The sequence below is a fragment of the Falco naumanni genome, chromosome 6, assembly GCF_017639655.2.
Source record: "Falco naumanni isolate bFalNau1 chromosome 6, bFalNau1.pat, whole genome shotgun sequence".
Classification (NCBI taxonomy): domain Eukaryota; kingdom Metazoa; phylum Chordata; class Aves; order Falconiformes; family Falconidae; genus Falco; species Falco naumanni.
This window is the reverse complement of record NC_054059.1, coordinates 21,103,436-21,122,067: the sequence shown is the minus strand read 5'-3', so window position 1 is coordinate 21,122,067 and position 18,632 is coordinate 21,103,436. Positions and strand designations below refer to the sequence as shown.

Here is an 18,632-nt window from a genome sequence, read left to right as displayed (position 1 = left end):
TAAGAGCTCATGAATCTAGGATATTTTTCATGACTTAATCTTATATGAACTATCTCTTTCTCTTGGTTTCGTTTATAGAACATGCTCTTTCTATAGAAACTGTCTCATAGAAAAGGAGTAGAACTATATATGCCTGATGTACATGTAAAACAATGAATTACATGGTTTATGTCCCAGTTGTAGTCATTTGTTTTGTGCTCTGAGGTCTGGTGACTTTGGATGAATACTGAATACTTTATCTTTTTTCTGAGAAAGGGAGGCTAACAAGGATAAACTAAGTTAAAGCTATCAAAGGAAGCTCCTGGAATGCCAGTACCAATTTATATCACTGTATCTTCTCTATGAGATGAGTAGGTAAAATAAAAGAAAGGCACTTTTTTTTTTTATTTTAAAGTATTATCTCCTAAATCCCACTAATCAAAGCTAAACATTTTGGTATTACATTTTCTTCTGAAAACCTCTCTGATTTTGAATATTGACACATTTACATCACCTGAAATTTCCTCCTGAAAATGAGAACGTTTCATAATGATATCACAAACAATGCAATACAAATACACTCCCTGTCTATATGTGTGAGCAAACATACAGACACATCTCACACACCTAAATATAGAAATGTATGTTTAAATCATGTCATATCCTCACCTGAAAAGCTCCCAAGACGCGGTGCTGTCAGGTCTCCACCATCATATATTTCAAGAGAGTCCCAATTATGTTCAGTGGCAAAGCTGATGACCTGTATCTGTTAAAAAACACCATCACAAAACTTTTTAAACCAACTAGCATGTGTATTTTTAAATGTTCTAGAAACAACAAAATAAAAAGAGAGCATGTCCCAAAGAAAATAACATAAGCAGATTCAAAGAAAAAAAAACTGAGTGAAAAAAATGTAAATAAAACATTAACATTCACTTTTTAAGTTGTCGTAACTTTTAGAAAATATGACATTAGGTAAGTAAAACTGATTTTGCACATATGTTGCATGATTATAAATAACTACTCAAAGTCTAAATGAGCAGGTAATCCAGACAGTTGCAGACTTCTCAAGTGCCTCAGTGACATTCTGGCAGCTAGAAAGGGCTGGTATTTGCATACCAGATTGAAGGACCAGGACATGCTTTCAGTATTCTACACAGTTAAGAAAGCTGCTTGTTAACCATTTCTCATTCATACCCCCTTGTAACAATAAGTAACATACAATAAAGCTAATCAAAGAACCATACTGAGAAAATAAAAGCACAGATACTTCAAGTACCCCCCAAAAATGATTTTACTAACTGCTATTTTCTGACACTTGTAGAGAAATAAAAAATTACTTCTCAAACTGAACCACAAAGTACTTAATATTCCATACTTGACAGAATATAGACTTGCCTGAATACCTGATCCCTCAGTCACTATGATTTTCCACACACAATTCAAGCTGTTACCATAAGGTTCAGGGTAACCTGGTGAAAGAATAGTACCTCTCCGCTCAGTAAAATTCCCACTGCATGGCACTGAAAGAAAGTATTATCATGAATTATTATAAAATCTAAACCACTTCAGAGAACAGAAAAAGTAGTAACAATTTTACTAAACCGATTATAATAATTCCCTTTTGTAGCATAAACACATAGACGTGAAGCAATGAACTGAACTTAGAAAGCAATGTTATCTAAAATACACAAACGATATCAAGCATAAGTTACAACCTGCATGAATAAATAATTCAGAAGTGAACTTCATTTTGAGTATGTGCAGCCTAGAACAGCTTAGCAGCACAGCCTAATCATGTCTTACCTGAGAGTAACAACAAACTGTAAAGACATAACATTAAACAGTCATGATTGACAGAAATCATGTGAACTTACCCACAGCCTAAGATAGTTCCAATATTGGATCTAGCTGGTAAAGCAGTGTGGTACATTAAATATTTTTACTGTACACGCAATTGCTTCTTTAAGGTTCAAGAAAACAGAACTAAACTAAACAAAAAAACAGAATACACAAAAAATAGGACACCTACATTTATTTTTAGAACATTCTAATTATAAATTCCTGTGACTATCAATGACTTTTGGATATAAATTCAAAGAGGGAAGAGAAGAAAACCTTTCAACATTTACCAAAAAAAAAAAAAAAAAAAAATTGAAGTGCTAAACATTATCCCATTGCAGGTCTGTTGACAGAATGAAGAAAATTATCTACACTTCAGAATTCTATCATTATTCAATGTAAACTATGCTTCTACTTCAAAAAAGAAATCATCATCCTATGCATCATAGAAATATACAAGTACTGTGTAATAAAACAGGTAAAGACACTTCTGGAGAATTAAATTCTGTCCTGTACTTCAAGTTGCAGACGAGTCATGAAAATAATGAATGTTCAAGAAAATGTGCATCACACTTGCTCATATAATCTGTCATTATATAAAACACTATACTGCCTAGCAGCCACCTGGTGCTCAATTACTTTTTGATATGGAAAACTGATCTTTTAAACTGAGCATGACTGATATTAATCGAAGGAGAGTGAATATATGTGTTAAACACTGTCTTCTCAAACAGTTCCTGAATTCACATTCAGAGACATGTGTGACAGAACAGATGACTTGAATGTAATTGCTTACCTACACAGCTTGGTACTGTGTCATTCCACTGAGCTAAGGCATTAGGTACAGACTGACATCGGATAGCTTTTGAGCCTTGTAGCAGATAGCCAGGACTACACTCAAATCGAACAACAGAGCCTGCTGAAAACTCGGAGCCAATTCTCCTTCCATACCTAGGCTCTGGCACTGAGCTACACTGCGTATCACTTGTGCGTGGAACAGCTGCATAAAGAGAGAAAGAAAAAAGAGCCATAAATCTAAATGACAGCCATCATATAAAAAATAAAAAGATCACTAAAAATGACCATTATTTCTTGTAGGACAGAGCTTAATTGGAATTGTTCCTTTTATTTGATCTGCTCCTGTATTCTCAAAGAATGGCTTTTAGCTGGATTGTGGGTTTGGGCTGTGACTATGTACAGTCACGCGAGTGCTGTGGCAGCTTGGGAAGCAATTGACTTTGGAAGCAGGTCCTTGGGCATGACACGACCAGTGGGTGTTTCAGCTGTCCTCTTTAATGACAGGTTATTATACCTATCACCTATTTTACTTATTAAATACAGAAATTTTGGCTTCTCATTAGGAGTTTCTCATTAGAAGCCAATAAAAATATTATGCTGTCTATAATCAGATATAAACCCCATGTAATACTATACAAACATTTATCATATTAGAGAATACAGAGTGATAATAATGTACCCTCAAGGCTATTTCAGTGTTTACAGTTAAAACCAATTATTTTTACCAATAATTTCTGAGAATTTATAAATCTGATGTGATACAAGAACAGCTAAAAGACTAAGCAACACTGAAAGAACAAAATAATAAAATTCATTAGAAGCCCATGGGTTTATTCTCCCTTCGGCTTTCTTATTTATAACTACTTATCTATAACAGGTATTTTTTTGTACTTTCTGACTTTTGGTATTGTGCATGTTGTTTGTGTATCAGACTTGTTCTTTCAACATTTCATTCTGCAGCTAGCTAGTAAACGCCAATTTTTAAAAAATACGTATTTATAGAGAATATTATAGAATTACAATTTGTGTGCAATATCATCTATGTTTTTACACTATAATAAATGTACATTAAAATTAACCTCATTAAATATAAGCCGTTTTTCTGTGACAAAAGAAATTTTTTTCTGTTCAAAAGCTTTGTTTGATCAGTTTGGTTACTTAAAAAATTACTTTCAGGGGACCACCCTATCTACATATGAATAAGTAACACCCTGAAAATTGCCTGCCATTTGCTCCTTAATCAGCAAAGATACAAAATGGTACAGAAAAGAATAAAAAAAAGGAGAGAGGTTTAGACTTTATTCCTGGCAGATATTCAGACATAATGTTTCTGGCTTAGTAACCTATTTTAAGACTAGTGTAAATGTAATCAGTTATATTTAATTTTATTTTACAATCTTACATTTAATTTTTTTCCTGGCTTGTAAAAGTGAAGAGCAAGATTTCTACATATTTATGTGCACACCTGTACTACACCACCACCCCCAACTTGTTCAGCGATCCCAGTCACTAAGTAAATGACAAGGTGTGTAGAGCCTATATATACTTATTTTGATATTGATAGCTTTATGTTTTTCCTATTTCTTATACTGTCATTTGCTCTTTTCAGAATCATAATTATTTAAGTGCAGTAGTTTTAAGTCCTGGTAAGTGCTCTAAAAGTTAACATTTGTTTACAAGGTGGATACAGAACACTAATTGACATCAATTCTATCTTAAATTTAGCATGAAATATATAACACATTTTATCAGAGCACTAGAAGTTCTCATTTAAGATTACATTAACATTATGTTCTACCAGTCTTCTGTATCACTATTGAGAATAACAGTTAAGTTTATCCAAGTATTAGTGAATGCAGAAAAATGCTTTTTCAAAGAAGATTTAGAAATAACTGGTACTAACAATAACAGTACAATGCGTGCTCTTTTTATTAATATGCAGTGGGTTGAATTTTCAGACAAGGTCATACGGATACAGTAACACTTGTTTTCTTCTAAATCAGTGGTTAGATGGTTGCAGAAGATTTTAGCCTTGAAAGCTTAAGGAAGTTATAAAATGTATCAAGATTGAAAGAAATTGTCAGAAGTAACTAACATACTCCTGGAATGATAACACAATACAGTAAAATAAAAGCAAATGCATTTTTCAAGTATTTTAAATGGTTAAATACTTCACATAGTATAAACAAACCACTTCCCTTTCAGTAAATTTAATACACCTGTCTTTGTTCAAATAAATGGTATTTTGTGATTAAGTTTTCAATGGGACCTCAGCATCACCCAGATAGTCTGTGAAACTTGTTAATGCATACAGTTCTAACCATGGCAGGGAATTGTTCAGCACTCGTGGAAGGATAATGAAGAAACTACAGTTCAAAGACTTCACAGAGTCACAGTTCTTCCTGACATTACCTGCAGACCAGATGCAGCCTGCCAGGTCAATTCAACTGACCGAGACTGCTCTTTTTTTTCCCATTCTTTTATTGGGACTCACAGCATTTTCTCTATCAAATGGCCTACTGTACAGCCACTGTTTTATTCAGACATCTTCTTCTAATTGTATAAGGACTTTACAACTGAATAGGCAATGATGGCTGCTCACATATCCAGTCATATGCACAGAATTACAGGTTTGCCACATAATTAGACATTAATCCACAGAAACACCTCTGGCCATAAGCAGTTGTTGCCTCAAATATCTTTGAGAAGAGGCACTGCATGCTGCTCTGGCTGGTAGAAGTTGTGGCATGTGAGAGGTTGTTCATACCAGCTTCAGATGAAGCTGTCTGTGTCTGGTAGCTCATGACCTCCTCCCACACAAGTCATCACTAAAGCCCCTGCTAGTTGAACCTTTCCATGTGCCTAAAACCTTACCTGTGTTCCTAAGAGGCTATATGACCTTACTGAAAATATCAGCATCACTCCTGGAGTATTTTTAATTCATTTTGTGGAAGAAACTCTTGCTCAGCCTTTTCTGGGAATACTAGCTTTCTCTATTTTTCATCCACTTCCTCAAAAGGAACTAAGTTTCAGAAGAAAATCTTTGCCCAGATTCTCTAACCCTCACCTGGAGTCCACATCTGGTGAATCAGTAAAACAGCTGTGCAAAGGTAAAGGCCCTTTTTTAAGAAGCATATTAAAGAATATCCTATAACTGTCAGTAATCATAGCTGGCAATTTGCATACATGCATTTGTAATCCAGAATTTTTTGTGTAATTAGCATTTTCAGTACCTCTCAACAAAGGATGTCAAATCATCTGGGTTAATTATAAAATTGCCTTATGATTTTTTTTTTTCCTATGAGCTAGCTATCTCTGCCATTATGGCAAATGTCGGGGCAATTTACTAACACTTAAATTAGTCCAACAGTGGTACTGCTATGTGCTTCATTTTGAGACTGAAAGCAGCAGCCAGTAAACTGCCATGGCAGCCACAAACAGCCATGGCTAAAGTTGTGTCAGATTATTCTGTTGTTAGCAGGAAACACCCAATGTCATGTTTAAATAGACATTTTTCTCAGTTTTTTCACAGTTTTTACTAATTATCAATGGTTACAGCGACATAAGAAATGCTAAAGATGCACAAATAAACCATGCCATTCAATATAAGAGGCATCATTTTTCTAATGCCTTTTCCCCCTGTTTTAAGAACTGGCTTAAGAATAAATGTAATGCAAGCCAGACATAAAAACAAAGTGAGTTAATCCCATAGTGCTTAAAATAGAATTTTGATTTAAGTAATACATGGCAAAATGCAGTACTGTTTCAAAACTCCATTAAAAAATTAGGAAAACAGGTGTGTGTGTCTAAAAGGTGACATGGCTGAAAGCCCAGCTGAAGTGCCTCTACACCAATTGACTATTTCAGTTGGAAGGGACCTACAATGGTCTTCTAGTCCAACTCCCTGAGCAGTTCAGGGCTGACCAAGTTAAAGCGTGTTATTAAGGGCATTGTCCAAATGCCTCTTCAACATTGACAGGCTTGGGGCACTGACCACTTCTCTAGGAAGCCTGTTGTAAACTAGGACATAATGTTTCATGGTAACACATATGGAAAATAATACTAGTTACATTAGCAGTAAGTGTCTGGACATTGTTTTTTTTTTCTTGCTGCAGATTAGAACAACTTAATTGTTAAAGTCACATTCCTCTTTTATTCTTGGTTCCCTTTGCCTTTCTTTCACAGTTCTTCCTCATCTCAGTATACTAACTTTCTTACTAGTCCCCTTTAAAATCTCATTTGACCTCATAACCATTTCATACCAATTTGTATGGTAGATCAAGGGAAGGATAGGAAGACAAACAGTAAAAACCTGTCAATTTTTGGGTGGTGAAAAGGTCATTACTTTGCTTTTTAGGGAAAGAAATTTGTACTGCTGTAGCCTCAGCTATATACAAACATATACTATCGTTTCTTAAGTGATATCACAGTAGGAAAACAAGGGTAAGATAAACCTGAAAAAATATAATTCCCAATCTTCTTAAATATGATGGTTCCTAACATATTTCAACATACCTGACACTAATATTCTCAGTGACTGGAAATTCATTCAGTCTGATAATAAAGATACCCTTTACCTTTTGTATGAAATACAAGGAAATATGGTCATCTGAGAAAAAGAAATGAAGGCACAGATGACATGCATCTATAAAGCTTTTTAGAAAATGGCATTACAAAAGCCATCAAATCTGAATCAAAAGCTACAAACCTTATCTGTTGCTTGCTCACACAAGAATGTGAAATAATGCGAGCAGTAACTTTCTTTTCCCCTCTAGCCTTCCTTCTAGCTTTTGCCTATAATGTCAGCAACCTAGACTTCTCAAGCAGTATCACAGAGACATTTCATTTTCTATAGTAATTATCCTCCATCTTTTAGTAAATGTTTCATACTGCTGTGAAACAAAATTGAGATCAGCCCAGTGGAAAAGGGAACAGGAAAGAAGCTCAACCTGCAATAGAGGTTGATAAATAAAATGATTGACTTTGCAGACCGGATTACTGTGTTCAATGTTAGCATGGATGTTATTCTCTGGAGTGTTTATAAGGGTAGCAAGAGGCAGTATTTTGAAATATGATCACATGCTTCAAAAGAAGAGAGAAAAAATCAAAGTGATACAGCTTACTAAACACCACTAACTCATTAACTAATATATGTATACATACAAGTGTGTATTAAATAAAGCTCTAAAATATATTTTAAAATATATTTTAAAAACTAGATATTCAAATAGCTTCATGATTCTCCTGAGACAAAGTGGCTCTGGCTTGACCCATTTTCTACTGCTGTAGAGAACATTTCTCATTTTTTAAAAAAAGTCTATTTCTTACAGTTTGAAAGTAAATGTAGTCCAAAGAAATGACTGAAACGAGGCATATCATTATCCTCACCTGGAGACTTACTGTTCAACAGCAATATGTGTGTGTATGTATATACATGCAGCTAACAGTATTGAGGTTTTGTATCAATATGAATTCTTTAAAAGCAGCAAAAAATATCTAAACACTTTAGGCATATGAAAACCGAATAGAATAAGACAGATAGGTGTCATTCATATGCAAATGGTATAAGAACTCAGATACTGAAAGCTGTTTCCTAATTCCAGAAGTTTACACTCCCCCTCTTTTCTGATTACTTGTGCATCATAAATTTAAAACAAGTAATGCTTTTGATGTGTAAAAAGCAGACTGTGTAGTCATGGTGGTATTTTTCTATTAACATAGAAGTAAGAAGGCTTAAAAACATCATCCAGGAGTTTGAACAGTCCTAACAAGCTCCTTACAACTATGGAAATATTATTGAGGTGAGATGGTTCTTTCCACTAATTTGCTGTGTCTAACCATGACTGTGCTCCAACAAAAAAACCTCCACCAAATAATTATTTTGAAAAGAATCTTGATAATATTACTTAAAAATATCCAAAACTACTTTTACACTTCAGTTTAGTAAAGCTGAAAAGGAAGAGCTAGTATACAATAAACCACAGTGTTTAATGACTGTCTCATTAAGCTCATTGGGTACGCATGCAATACCTTCAGTGAAATGCTCTGAAGCCCCTTGGGGACTACATTTGTTGCCTGTACAGGTAATGAACCTGTAAGCACTGCTACAGGTGTCACCAGACTGCATTCTCCAAGACACATGGATCAGCTTAGTGTACAAAACTGCCTAGCAGCACATTATCAGACTTGGGCATGCTGTCTCATCCTTGCATTTCAGCTGCAGTGTGCAGACATGCATGTAATACTTCCTCAGGTTCAGTTGTGTCAGGAAGAGACCTGCAAGTCACACATCTGCCACCCACCATTCAATACTGAAACTGCCTCATGGTCTCTGCCATGCCAATTTTCCCTCCAAGCTTTCCAAGAAGACAGAATGTCTTAGCAGCCTGAACAAAACCTCTTGAAACATCAGCTGTGACTACTGAGCAATACTAATACAATTAAGCAAACTCTCCAAAACCTTGAGCTGAGCTACAGATATTCATGAGGTAAGCCTGAAAATGTCTTCAGCTCTTCTACCCTCTCGTTGTGCTGTTCCACTGAGGAAAAGTGATGCAAAATCCAAGCTAACCTTAGTCTAACTAACTCTGAAACTGTAGGCAGTAAAAACATGTTAAAGCATATTCATATTGTTTTGACACTATGCTGCCTATAGATATCCAGAACTGAGATTTTCTTAAGTATTTGAAAATATTTTATTTTTATTTTTTCTGTACGTCTCCAGAAAGCTGAAATGAACAGCACTTCTAAAGACTTCAGGTGAATGTAACAAAGATTCTCATAATATCTCTTATGCTGTACTCCCTTAAGTCATTACCTGTCAGTACAGAACAAACCCCAAAATATATTATTTTATTGTTTTTGTTAGAAAATGATCACTTTCATATCGTAACTGTAATTAGATGGGGCAAAAGGTAAGTATAAAATAGATTTTAAGTGTACAATTAAGTATAAAAGTAAGAAATCTTTCATTTAATTTTTAATATCTGTTTCAGGTAACTGAATATTTCTTCACCAGAAGCACAAGACCCATTTTCTGTGTCATAGTGCCTGAATAGTAATCATGAATTGTTGGAATGTTGATACTGTGTAAGAAATCTACTGATTTTATTTTTACTGATTTATTGAATTCCAAAATGCAGCTAGCAATTCTGGGTGGATTTCCAATGCCTACTTGAAATGCTGCTTGGTGGCATGTTTTCACTGTAATATCAGGGAAACGTGGCTTTTAACAGAGATTAAATATACACCTCTTCTGGTCCATGGCAGTCTAGCAACTTAATCCAACTCAATACAAAATAAAGATGTTTATCTCCTTTTGCTCAAAACTGAATATAACAGTCACTGTGTTTAGAAAATAAAGTTCTGTGGTCTTGTCCCTACTCATTTTAGTCAAGCAGAACACTGGGTAGATTTAATAGACATTTCTATGAGATAATGACATAGCTACAATGTGGCAAACTGCTCACAAACAGGGAAGAGTCGTTTGTGATGTTGATATAGATGTCAGCTTGGGCTATAAGTACCACAAGATGAAGTTGAGGAATGGGCAGAAGGTTAGAACTAAGGTGAGCAGACTTTGACATCTTCATGAAGTTGGTACATAGACTCTCCTAAGGAGCAGGCATGAAGGACGATACCGGTGAATTTTTGAGTGAGATTTGAGAGCCCTGGAAGAAATTATCCCATTGTGAGGGAAGACTGGGAATTTGGGGAGAAAGGGCTAGACCAGGAGCATTTCAGCAATTTAAACACACAAAGGAGACATACCATCAGTGGAGATGAGGACAGGTAATATATCATGAGTATGGCAGCATTGGTTAGCTACATAGAAATAAAAATTGGGAAAGACCAAGTCCAGATGGAGCAAAGACTAGCAAGGGATGTAAGGGAAAAAGAGTCTACATATACATTAATTACAAAGGGAAGTTCAAAATCTCTGTGCATTTGAGCATTGTTCATGCATTGTGGGGGATGGTGGGATATGTGGACAATCTAATGACAAATTATGCAGAAAATATTTTAAAAGTATTTTAAAAAATATTAAATGTCCTTTTTACCTTGCCTTCACAGTTGTCACTACACACTTTTACAGTCTAAGGAGGACATGAACATTCAGCAGTAAGGGAGCAACAGACTACAGACTGCTGAGAGAGGCTGGACATATTCAGGTCCATGGGGGCAAATAGGATTCACTGGAGGCAACTGGAGTTATGAAGCCAGTCTACTATTAGGAGAAGTCCCTGACTGTTGAAGAAAGGTTAAGACTATACCTATATTTACAGAAATATTTTAAGACCTAAGAAGAATTCAAAATAATACACTGTGTGAGACTGGCACCAGTGTCTTCCTTCAAAAGCAGTCATGTGTACCTTGGTATACGAAGTGGAACCCCCTGGCTGTTGCCCCACTCTTGGCACTGAATCGCAGAAGAATTTGATTAGATGTAGCCAAAGGCAATGTCTCTCCTACAAATAAAAACAGAAAATAAATATGCAAAACAAACAACAGTTTTAGCTCTTTAGAATGTAATAAAATATACTGTTAAAATACATAGTTTTTTGTTTTCTTTTATAGGTAAAGAAAACAAATAACTGCATGAAATTAAATTTTCCATTGGAGGTTTGAAAACTTGTCAGAATAAAAAGACTTCATGATTCAACAACAAGTTTTCTGACATTTACTGCAGCTGTTGGAACTAGAACTCCAATAAACTACTTGTCTGAGGAACCCTACCTGCCATCTGGGGCCAAATTCATTAGAATTTTTGGTTAACTTCTCTTTGTGACTGAGAGCTTTACCTTGCCTTGCAAATTGCAAAACACATTAAATGATTAAAAGTGTTTGAAAACACACCACAGGTGATCTTCATGTGATGTTTACCATTTCAAGACAAAAACTGAAATGTAGAGAGTGAATCCATGACTTGTTTTATGTAGTTGCTTCAATAAAATATATGGTCACACATTAATTACATTATTAATTTTCTAATACCATTTCATACTTTATATATTGACTTGAACATTAATAATAATGATTAATATACTTTATCTCCTTTCCTGAAATATCTGTCTACAGTATGATAGAAGTTCAGCAATGAATCACCACAGACATTACAGTACTTTTACACTGCAAGGATGCCACTCCATTTGGCAACTGTTTTTATTCTCATCGGATTAGATCAATCCATATTTAAGGAAATTCTACTGAAATGAATGATAGTGCACTAATTTAAAATATCATAGGTAACTGGGTGAATAGGATTTATAATTCTTCCACTTAGATTAGGTTTATATTATTGTAACTATTGATTCTGTATAACAGAATCCTATCCTAAACCTATGAAATCAGATATAAGTAATGAGTAAAAATCACAAGTTTAAATTCCCTTCAATTATTTCCCAATGTCTGCTGTGAAAACAGACAGTAGTTTCAACTTTTTTATGATTGATGCAGTAAAATTAGTTGTTTAGATGAGTTGTCTCTTAAATTTAAACATTAACAAGGAAATGTTTTGTTGCAGAACTCCTGCCAATAATTTAAAAAAATATTAAATTAATTTGTGAACTCTTATTATGACACAATTATCTAGGATTCACCAGAGGAAAATGATGAGCTGAATTTTTCAAATAATAAAATGTTTCCTGTATATCAAATAGATACGTTACATTCTTTTAATATCAAATACCTCTCCAATAATTCAAAGTGAACACCAAGAAGCCATTGAAAGACCTGGACTGCAAAAATCTTAAACTCATATAAAATCCTCTAAGTACTAGGATTGTATGACAAAACACATTCATAGCTGCAGAAATAAATTTATATATTATCCACTTGAGATGAACATAGTAATTATCTATACATATACTTGAAATTCTGGCTATGTTTAAATCCATGTAAGTTTAATTATGATTTCACAGGGTCAACATTTTGCTATAACTACCTGAATGCAACAGCTGGCCTGCTTTTAGTCTAAGAGTATGTTTGCATACAGATAATTGCATTTTGTGAATACAAGTAATTTGTGTTTAAATTAGACATTCAGAAAATGTAGATGTGTATTTCAGAGTTCAGGGGCAGAGAAGATAATTATACCATCCAATCCTCCCTCTTACATAAAGATCTGAGAATTTCATTAAATTATTCCTGCACTCATCCCAGTGATCAGTTCTTGCCCAAACCATATGTTTCCAGATGAAGGTCTTGATTCAAAGACTTAGAACGGTCTTCCATTTCCCTTGGCATCATGTTCCAATGATTTTATTATTGTATTTCCAAATGAAATTCATAACATTCTCCTGATTTATTTTTTCCATACTGAGCTGTGTAAGAAATGTATACTTCTTTTCTTTATTACCTACCTGAGTGGGATCCAGACAGCGAACTAAGAAGTCTAGCCTGAGAGTTTTCTCCATCAAACAATTCTGCCACATCATTCAAAGTTGTCTGAAAATAGGCAAATTGTCCAAACACAACTACATGAGAGAGAAGGGGTGGGGGAATTAAAAAAGAGAGAAGATAAAACAAGAACCTAGACTTTAAAAACAAATTTAATGAGATCTTTTGCTTTTCTTAGTTAGCAGTGGGTTCCTGCATGAATCCTTTCCAAGTTAATTTATTGTCTACCATGATAAAACAGTTGCATTAAGCACAAGAACCTGATGTGCTTTTCATTATTTTGTATTTTTAATTTTTTAAAAAATGTCACCCAATCACCCCAAAAGTGTGATCTCCAGTCAATCAAGATTTATTTTTTTTCCCTTATCGCAGTTATCTATGAGAATAAGAAAATGGAATATCTAAAAGGGAATGTTTTTTATCAAATTTCATTACCAATCTTAGCGACTATTAAGGAGCATGTATTGTCATATGATTAGTTGGTCATCCAGCTTTAATCTGAGAAAGTTGTTTAGAATTTATTGATTTGGCTATTTTTGTAACTCTCTATTAGTACTTATTTTATCAGAAAGAATATAAAACCTGATCAAATACTAAAAAAACCCAATGTGCTACTGGTTTTGACATATTGCTACACTTAATTTGCACTTCAGCTGTAACTAATTTAAAGTGTATTAAAAAAATGAACCATTTATACATCTCACTAGTAAATATCAAATGGTTCACTGGATTCAAATATCAGATAGCAATAACAACATGAAGTAAAAAACGCAATAAAATTAAGTCAATAAATACATGACATCATCACCGGCCACCCATATTTTATTGACAAGGGAAGAATCTGTTTTAAAACTATACCTATTCCAGATTCTGTATACAAATCACAGCTCTTCAATGCTATCCAAATTCTGTACAGATTATATTTTCCAATTTCTTGTAAAGTTCTTAATCTTTTGAAGTTGTTTTTTAAAAAAAAACAAAACAAAACAAAACAAGTTGTGTAGTCCAATCTCCTGATTTTTAAAAGCAGTGTTAACTTTGAAGTTAGACTAGGCTGCTTATGTTTTTTTCTGGGCAAATTTTCAAAAGCAGCAAAAACTCTTCTTCCAGCTACCTGTACATAATTGCTGTCATGGTGAAGAATGCTTTCCTTATGTCCAGCTGGAATTTGTTGTGCTACAGCTTGTGACTACTGCCACTTGTTCTCTTACTGCGTGCTTCTGGAAGGAAGGGTCCTCCACTTATCTTCTCCAGGCTGAACTTCCTTCAACTTTTCAGTTGAAGTACAGTGCTTCAGTGTCCTGATCATCTTGCTGGCTCTCTGTTGGGCTTGTTCTAATTTAGCAATCTGTGCCTTGTAATTTGGAAGCACAAAACCTTAGACATACTTTCCAGATTCTACTTCATGAAGGCTACAAAGAGGGAAACTACCTTCTTTCAACTTGCAGGCTACATCCTTGCTAATGCAGCCCAGTGTGCAGTTAGTCCTCATTGCTGCAAGGGCATCCTTAACTCAACAATTATCAACTAGAAGTAAAGTTATTGCAGTGTTCTTCAATCCTTAAACCTATTAGAACCACTAAAAATGTCTCTTTCAAAATTAAAAAAAAATAAAAAAAAAATCAAAATTGAAAAAGGACTGGTTCTAAGTTGTGTCTATGACCAGTACATTCACGTAACTTTTCTGTCAGGCCCTCTTCAAGTCAAGACCATCAGGAGATCCAGTATACAGAAATCATTTATCACATACTTGCCAAGCATTGTAAATGTTAGCTATAGATCCTACTATTTTGTGTCAGTTTTTCTAACAAATAAGAATAAAAATATTTGTTTAGATACTTGGTGAAAAGGTTGCAAAAGTTTTAGATAGCATATGGCAAAATATGAAATTTTGAGCATTATTTAATAAAATCTTCTAAAGTATGACAATATCCAATTATTCAATACACTAATTAACAAAGTTAAACACAATGTAATTAAAGAATTTCACAACTACTGTTATGGGCCCAGAGATACATTGCATGTTCTCAGTCAGGATTTCTCGTGAACAGTATTTAATAAAACGTCTAATTGGATAAATGTATTTTTCTATAAAGCTTCAATAGCATTTCACTGTATCTACTGTCTTCAGGGTCTAATCACTCTGAACAATTTGATGGATCCTTTCTGTAAGTTGCAGCCACTTTCTTATTTTACTGGTTATTTTTTTGCATTCTGTACAATTGCAGGCAAAAAAAATTACATCCTATCAAATCTCACTTTTTCTTGTAGAAAGGTAAAAAATACAATAAACAATACAGAGTACTTTTAAACTTCCCTATAGTACAAATCTCAAAGATTTGTGTTACTCCCACCCCAACAACACTGATAACTTTCATATGATATTTTTTTAAGAAAAGGGCAATAACTAATTATAATATACTTTATTTAATAATTATATAAGCATATTTCTTGCAAGTATCTACTGTGCAAATGTTTAGGGTTTGTTTCTGAAAAAATGTTTCTGAAATGTAAGTACGAACTTCCTAAAATGATGAAAATTGAATTAATGATTTTCTTACTATAAAGCTGTGAACAAAGACTGAACAAAACCACTAAGCTGTTCTCAAATGATAATAATAATTACTAATCTTTATCATCATCATTAAGAGTTCAGTACTAGAATTACATTATGAATTATTATTAGCAGGTGTAAAACTTTTCCCGAACTCTCAACATGTAAATTTCTAACTACTTCTGCAAGCACCTTTCAAAATTCCTTGGTGAAAAAGCTGGTGAGACCTTACAGGTTTCATGGCATATAGAAAGTACCAAACACACTAAAGTTGCTGTGCATTCAGTCTTTTAGTAAGCAGCAAAATGGATCTTATTGCTATTTGTCTAGACTTGAATTGAAGAGATGTGCTTTGCAGAAAATCATGCCCTGCATACAATTGTACAAATTTTAGAGATTTTGTCCCAGTATTTTGACACATTGAAATGATTAGTTTTGTGATTTTTCAAAAACATTTCTGGTACTTTTATGTAAAATTGCTTTCTTTTCCTCCACTATACTTGTTAAATATAATCCTACTCATCTTGCCCTTGTTAAAACATGAAAAACAAAGTTAAAACGTAAGAGAACACTTGATGCTTGATCTGTGACAACTGATTTTACTTTGCAGGAAGCATGAATGAATGATTATCCTGTGATGAATGATGTAATCACTGAAAGTGTTTAGGATAAGTTTGGATAGCAGACACAGATGGCTTAGCTGAAGTCCATTGATTACTCTAGGGAGAAGTAAAAGGTCAGAACCCTATAATGGTTTTCCATGTCAAGGATACATTTATTTTTGATAAGCAATTTGCAATATATTGAAAATCTAAGGTCACTATTGCACATGAAGGACATTTGAACAATAGAACAATGATTAACGATTGATAAATCAGTAGAAGAAATTCTTACCAAATTCTTTAGGTACAGTTATTGAATAAAGGCAAGTCTGTCCAGCAGTGTAATTATGAGGATAACTTGGTGATAAAACCACTCCCTCTGATCCAGTATAGTGCCCTCCACACGGTGCTGGAAACAAAACAGAAAAAAACCCCATGTTATATTAACTACAGTTGTATTAGTTCAGTCTGAAAATGAAAATCTAAAGATTACAAAGTGACAGTTCAGTGCTTTTGCTTTTTTTTTTTTTGGCTTTCCAATAACGACATATCTAATGGTTCTTTCTCAGCATATAATTTTTATTTAAATTTCTTCAAAATTAAAGTATATGTGAGTTTTACTTGACTACAAGTATTCATACAGAAGTGAAAGTATAAATTATTTAGTTGAAATAAACTGTAAACACAGAATTTTGGTGATTTTTTTTTCTTTTATTTGGATATATATATCTGTATCTATGTATGCATCCATGTAAAAAAAATGCTCAGAAAAAAAATATGGTACTGCATAAATAAATAGCATAACATAACTATCTTGGGTCTCAGAGGAATGCATAGATACATTAACAGTACCCTGCACAGAATGCCATGGATTCTGCTTTGTGAGTGTATGATTGAATTGCTTTGCTTTTCACTCCTTTCTAGATGATTATCAAAAGAGCATATAGATTATGTATATATGTATATAAAACATAATGGAAAGAGTAAGAGAACTTTTTAAAGCTAGGGAAGTTAGAAGGGATATTTAAAGACAGTGGACCCCCAACCTTCAAGATTAGCCAGGTATTATGTAAGTAGCAATTCTGCCTGTATCATCAGAAAAAAAAGTAACAACATACATATGGTATTTTCCTTCTATGTGTGGACAATAAATGCGACATGCTAAAGGACTGCTGGATTTGCCAATTATAACTGAAAGCATTACATCATAGAAAGTTTGGGTTTCAAGGATTTCTCAGGAAAAGCCAAAGCAGGGAATGGATGAAAAAGATATGTGCTTTTGGAGAAACAGAAAACATAAGGTGGGGCTATCGTTAAGTTAAAATACCTCCTTGTGTTGGATTTTGAGTAAATACAGTTCTATACATTGAAAACAAATTATTGCTGTCACTCTTCTCAACTTTTGAGAACTAATGTAAAAGCTTGTCTTCTGTTAAAATCTTCATTAAAATGTAAGTCATAAAAATTACATTAGCTATATGCAATGCAGTGCTCTTTTTTTTTGTCAAATGATTTCATCAAACACTACTAAAAACTATGGATTTTACAAGAACAAAAGATTGTTGTACAATGTTACCTCACCCAAGAAGCCAATAATGAAATAGTTTTAAAAATACATGAATAGGTAAATTAAATTATAAAAAAATAGAATAGTCACATTATTTCTGGTTTTAAACCAGGAAAAGATCATTGCATAATCTAAAGAATTACTTTCTACTATAAGGAACAAAGTAAACCAACATTATTCCACTCTGGGAATCTTACATATAGCAGATTACATTTTAACAACTGCCTGGAAAGTAGCTCTGAGGAGAAGGACCTGGGGTCCAGGTGAACAACAAGCTCATTGGTCCGAGGTTATCAGCTTCTGGCTGTCATCAGCTCATGTGCTGCAGGACTGTGCTTAGTGAGTGAGGGCACAGCACCTGCTTTGGTCACCCTTGGCTCCTGGCCCATCTGCCCTTGCGGAGCACATCTGGGCTTTAAAATCACACCTGTAATATCTCTACAAGTTTAACTTCCTTATACAAGCAGCAAGTAATACTACAAATCTGTGGGTTTTCTTAGCTGCTTATATGAATTAATAAAAAATCCAAAGTAATAATAGAAGATGAGAAATTTAATCTATCAGTAGGCTGAGTAAGATTATGTAGCTGAGATGAAAATCAAACATCACAAGGAATCAGTTCATGCCATGAATTTAAAATCTTTCTATTTCTTTCTCTTCTTGCTTTGAGGATACCAGAAACTAAGCCACAAAGTCTGTCTTCTGATTACCAGATGAAATTCTTAAATCACGAACATTTAACTGGAATGGAAATATGTCATTTATGCTTAGTTTAGAGCAAATTCCCAAGTTATGGAGTTGTAAAAATGTTCCCTTCTAAAACGTGTTTTCCTATTGTTAGCTATGTTTCTGATAAGATATATTTGATAGTATCTACGGTAACATCTTTGTA

General features: G+C 34.0%; 1 protein-coding gene across 1 annotated transcript in view; it reads right to left on the bottom strand.

Annotated features, from left to right (window-relative positions):
- The window catches only part of CSMD1 (CUB and Sushi multiple domains 1), a 1,211,070-nt gene that overhangs the window by 181,495 nt on the left and 1,010,943 nt on the right, over window positions 1-18,632 (bottom strand). Inside the window, exons 31-36 of the mRNA XM_040599137.1 lie at window positions 16,466-16,582; window positions 12,981-13,094; window positions 10,992-11,087; window positions 2,618-2,821; window positions 1,378-1,502; window positions 649-745 (exon numbers count right to left, since the gene is read on the bottom strand). Coding sequence (XP_040455071.1) covers window positions 649-745; window positions 1,378-1,502; window positions 2,618-2,821; window positions 10,992-11,087; window positions 12,981-13,094; window positions 16,466-16,582 — 753 coding nt within the window. The remainder of the gene's footprint in view (window positions 1-648; window positions 746-1,377; window positions 1,503-2,617; window positions 2,822-10,991; window positions 11,088-12,980; window positions 13,095-16,465; window positions 16,583-18,632) is intronic.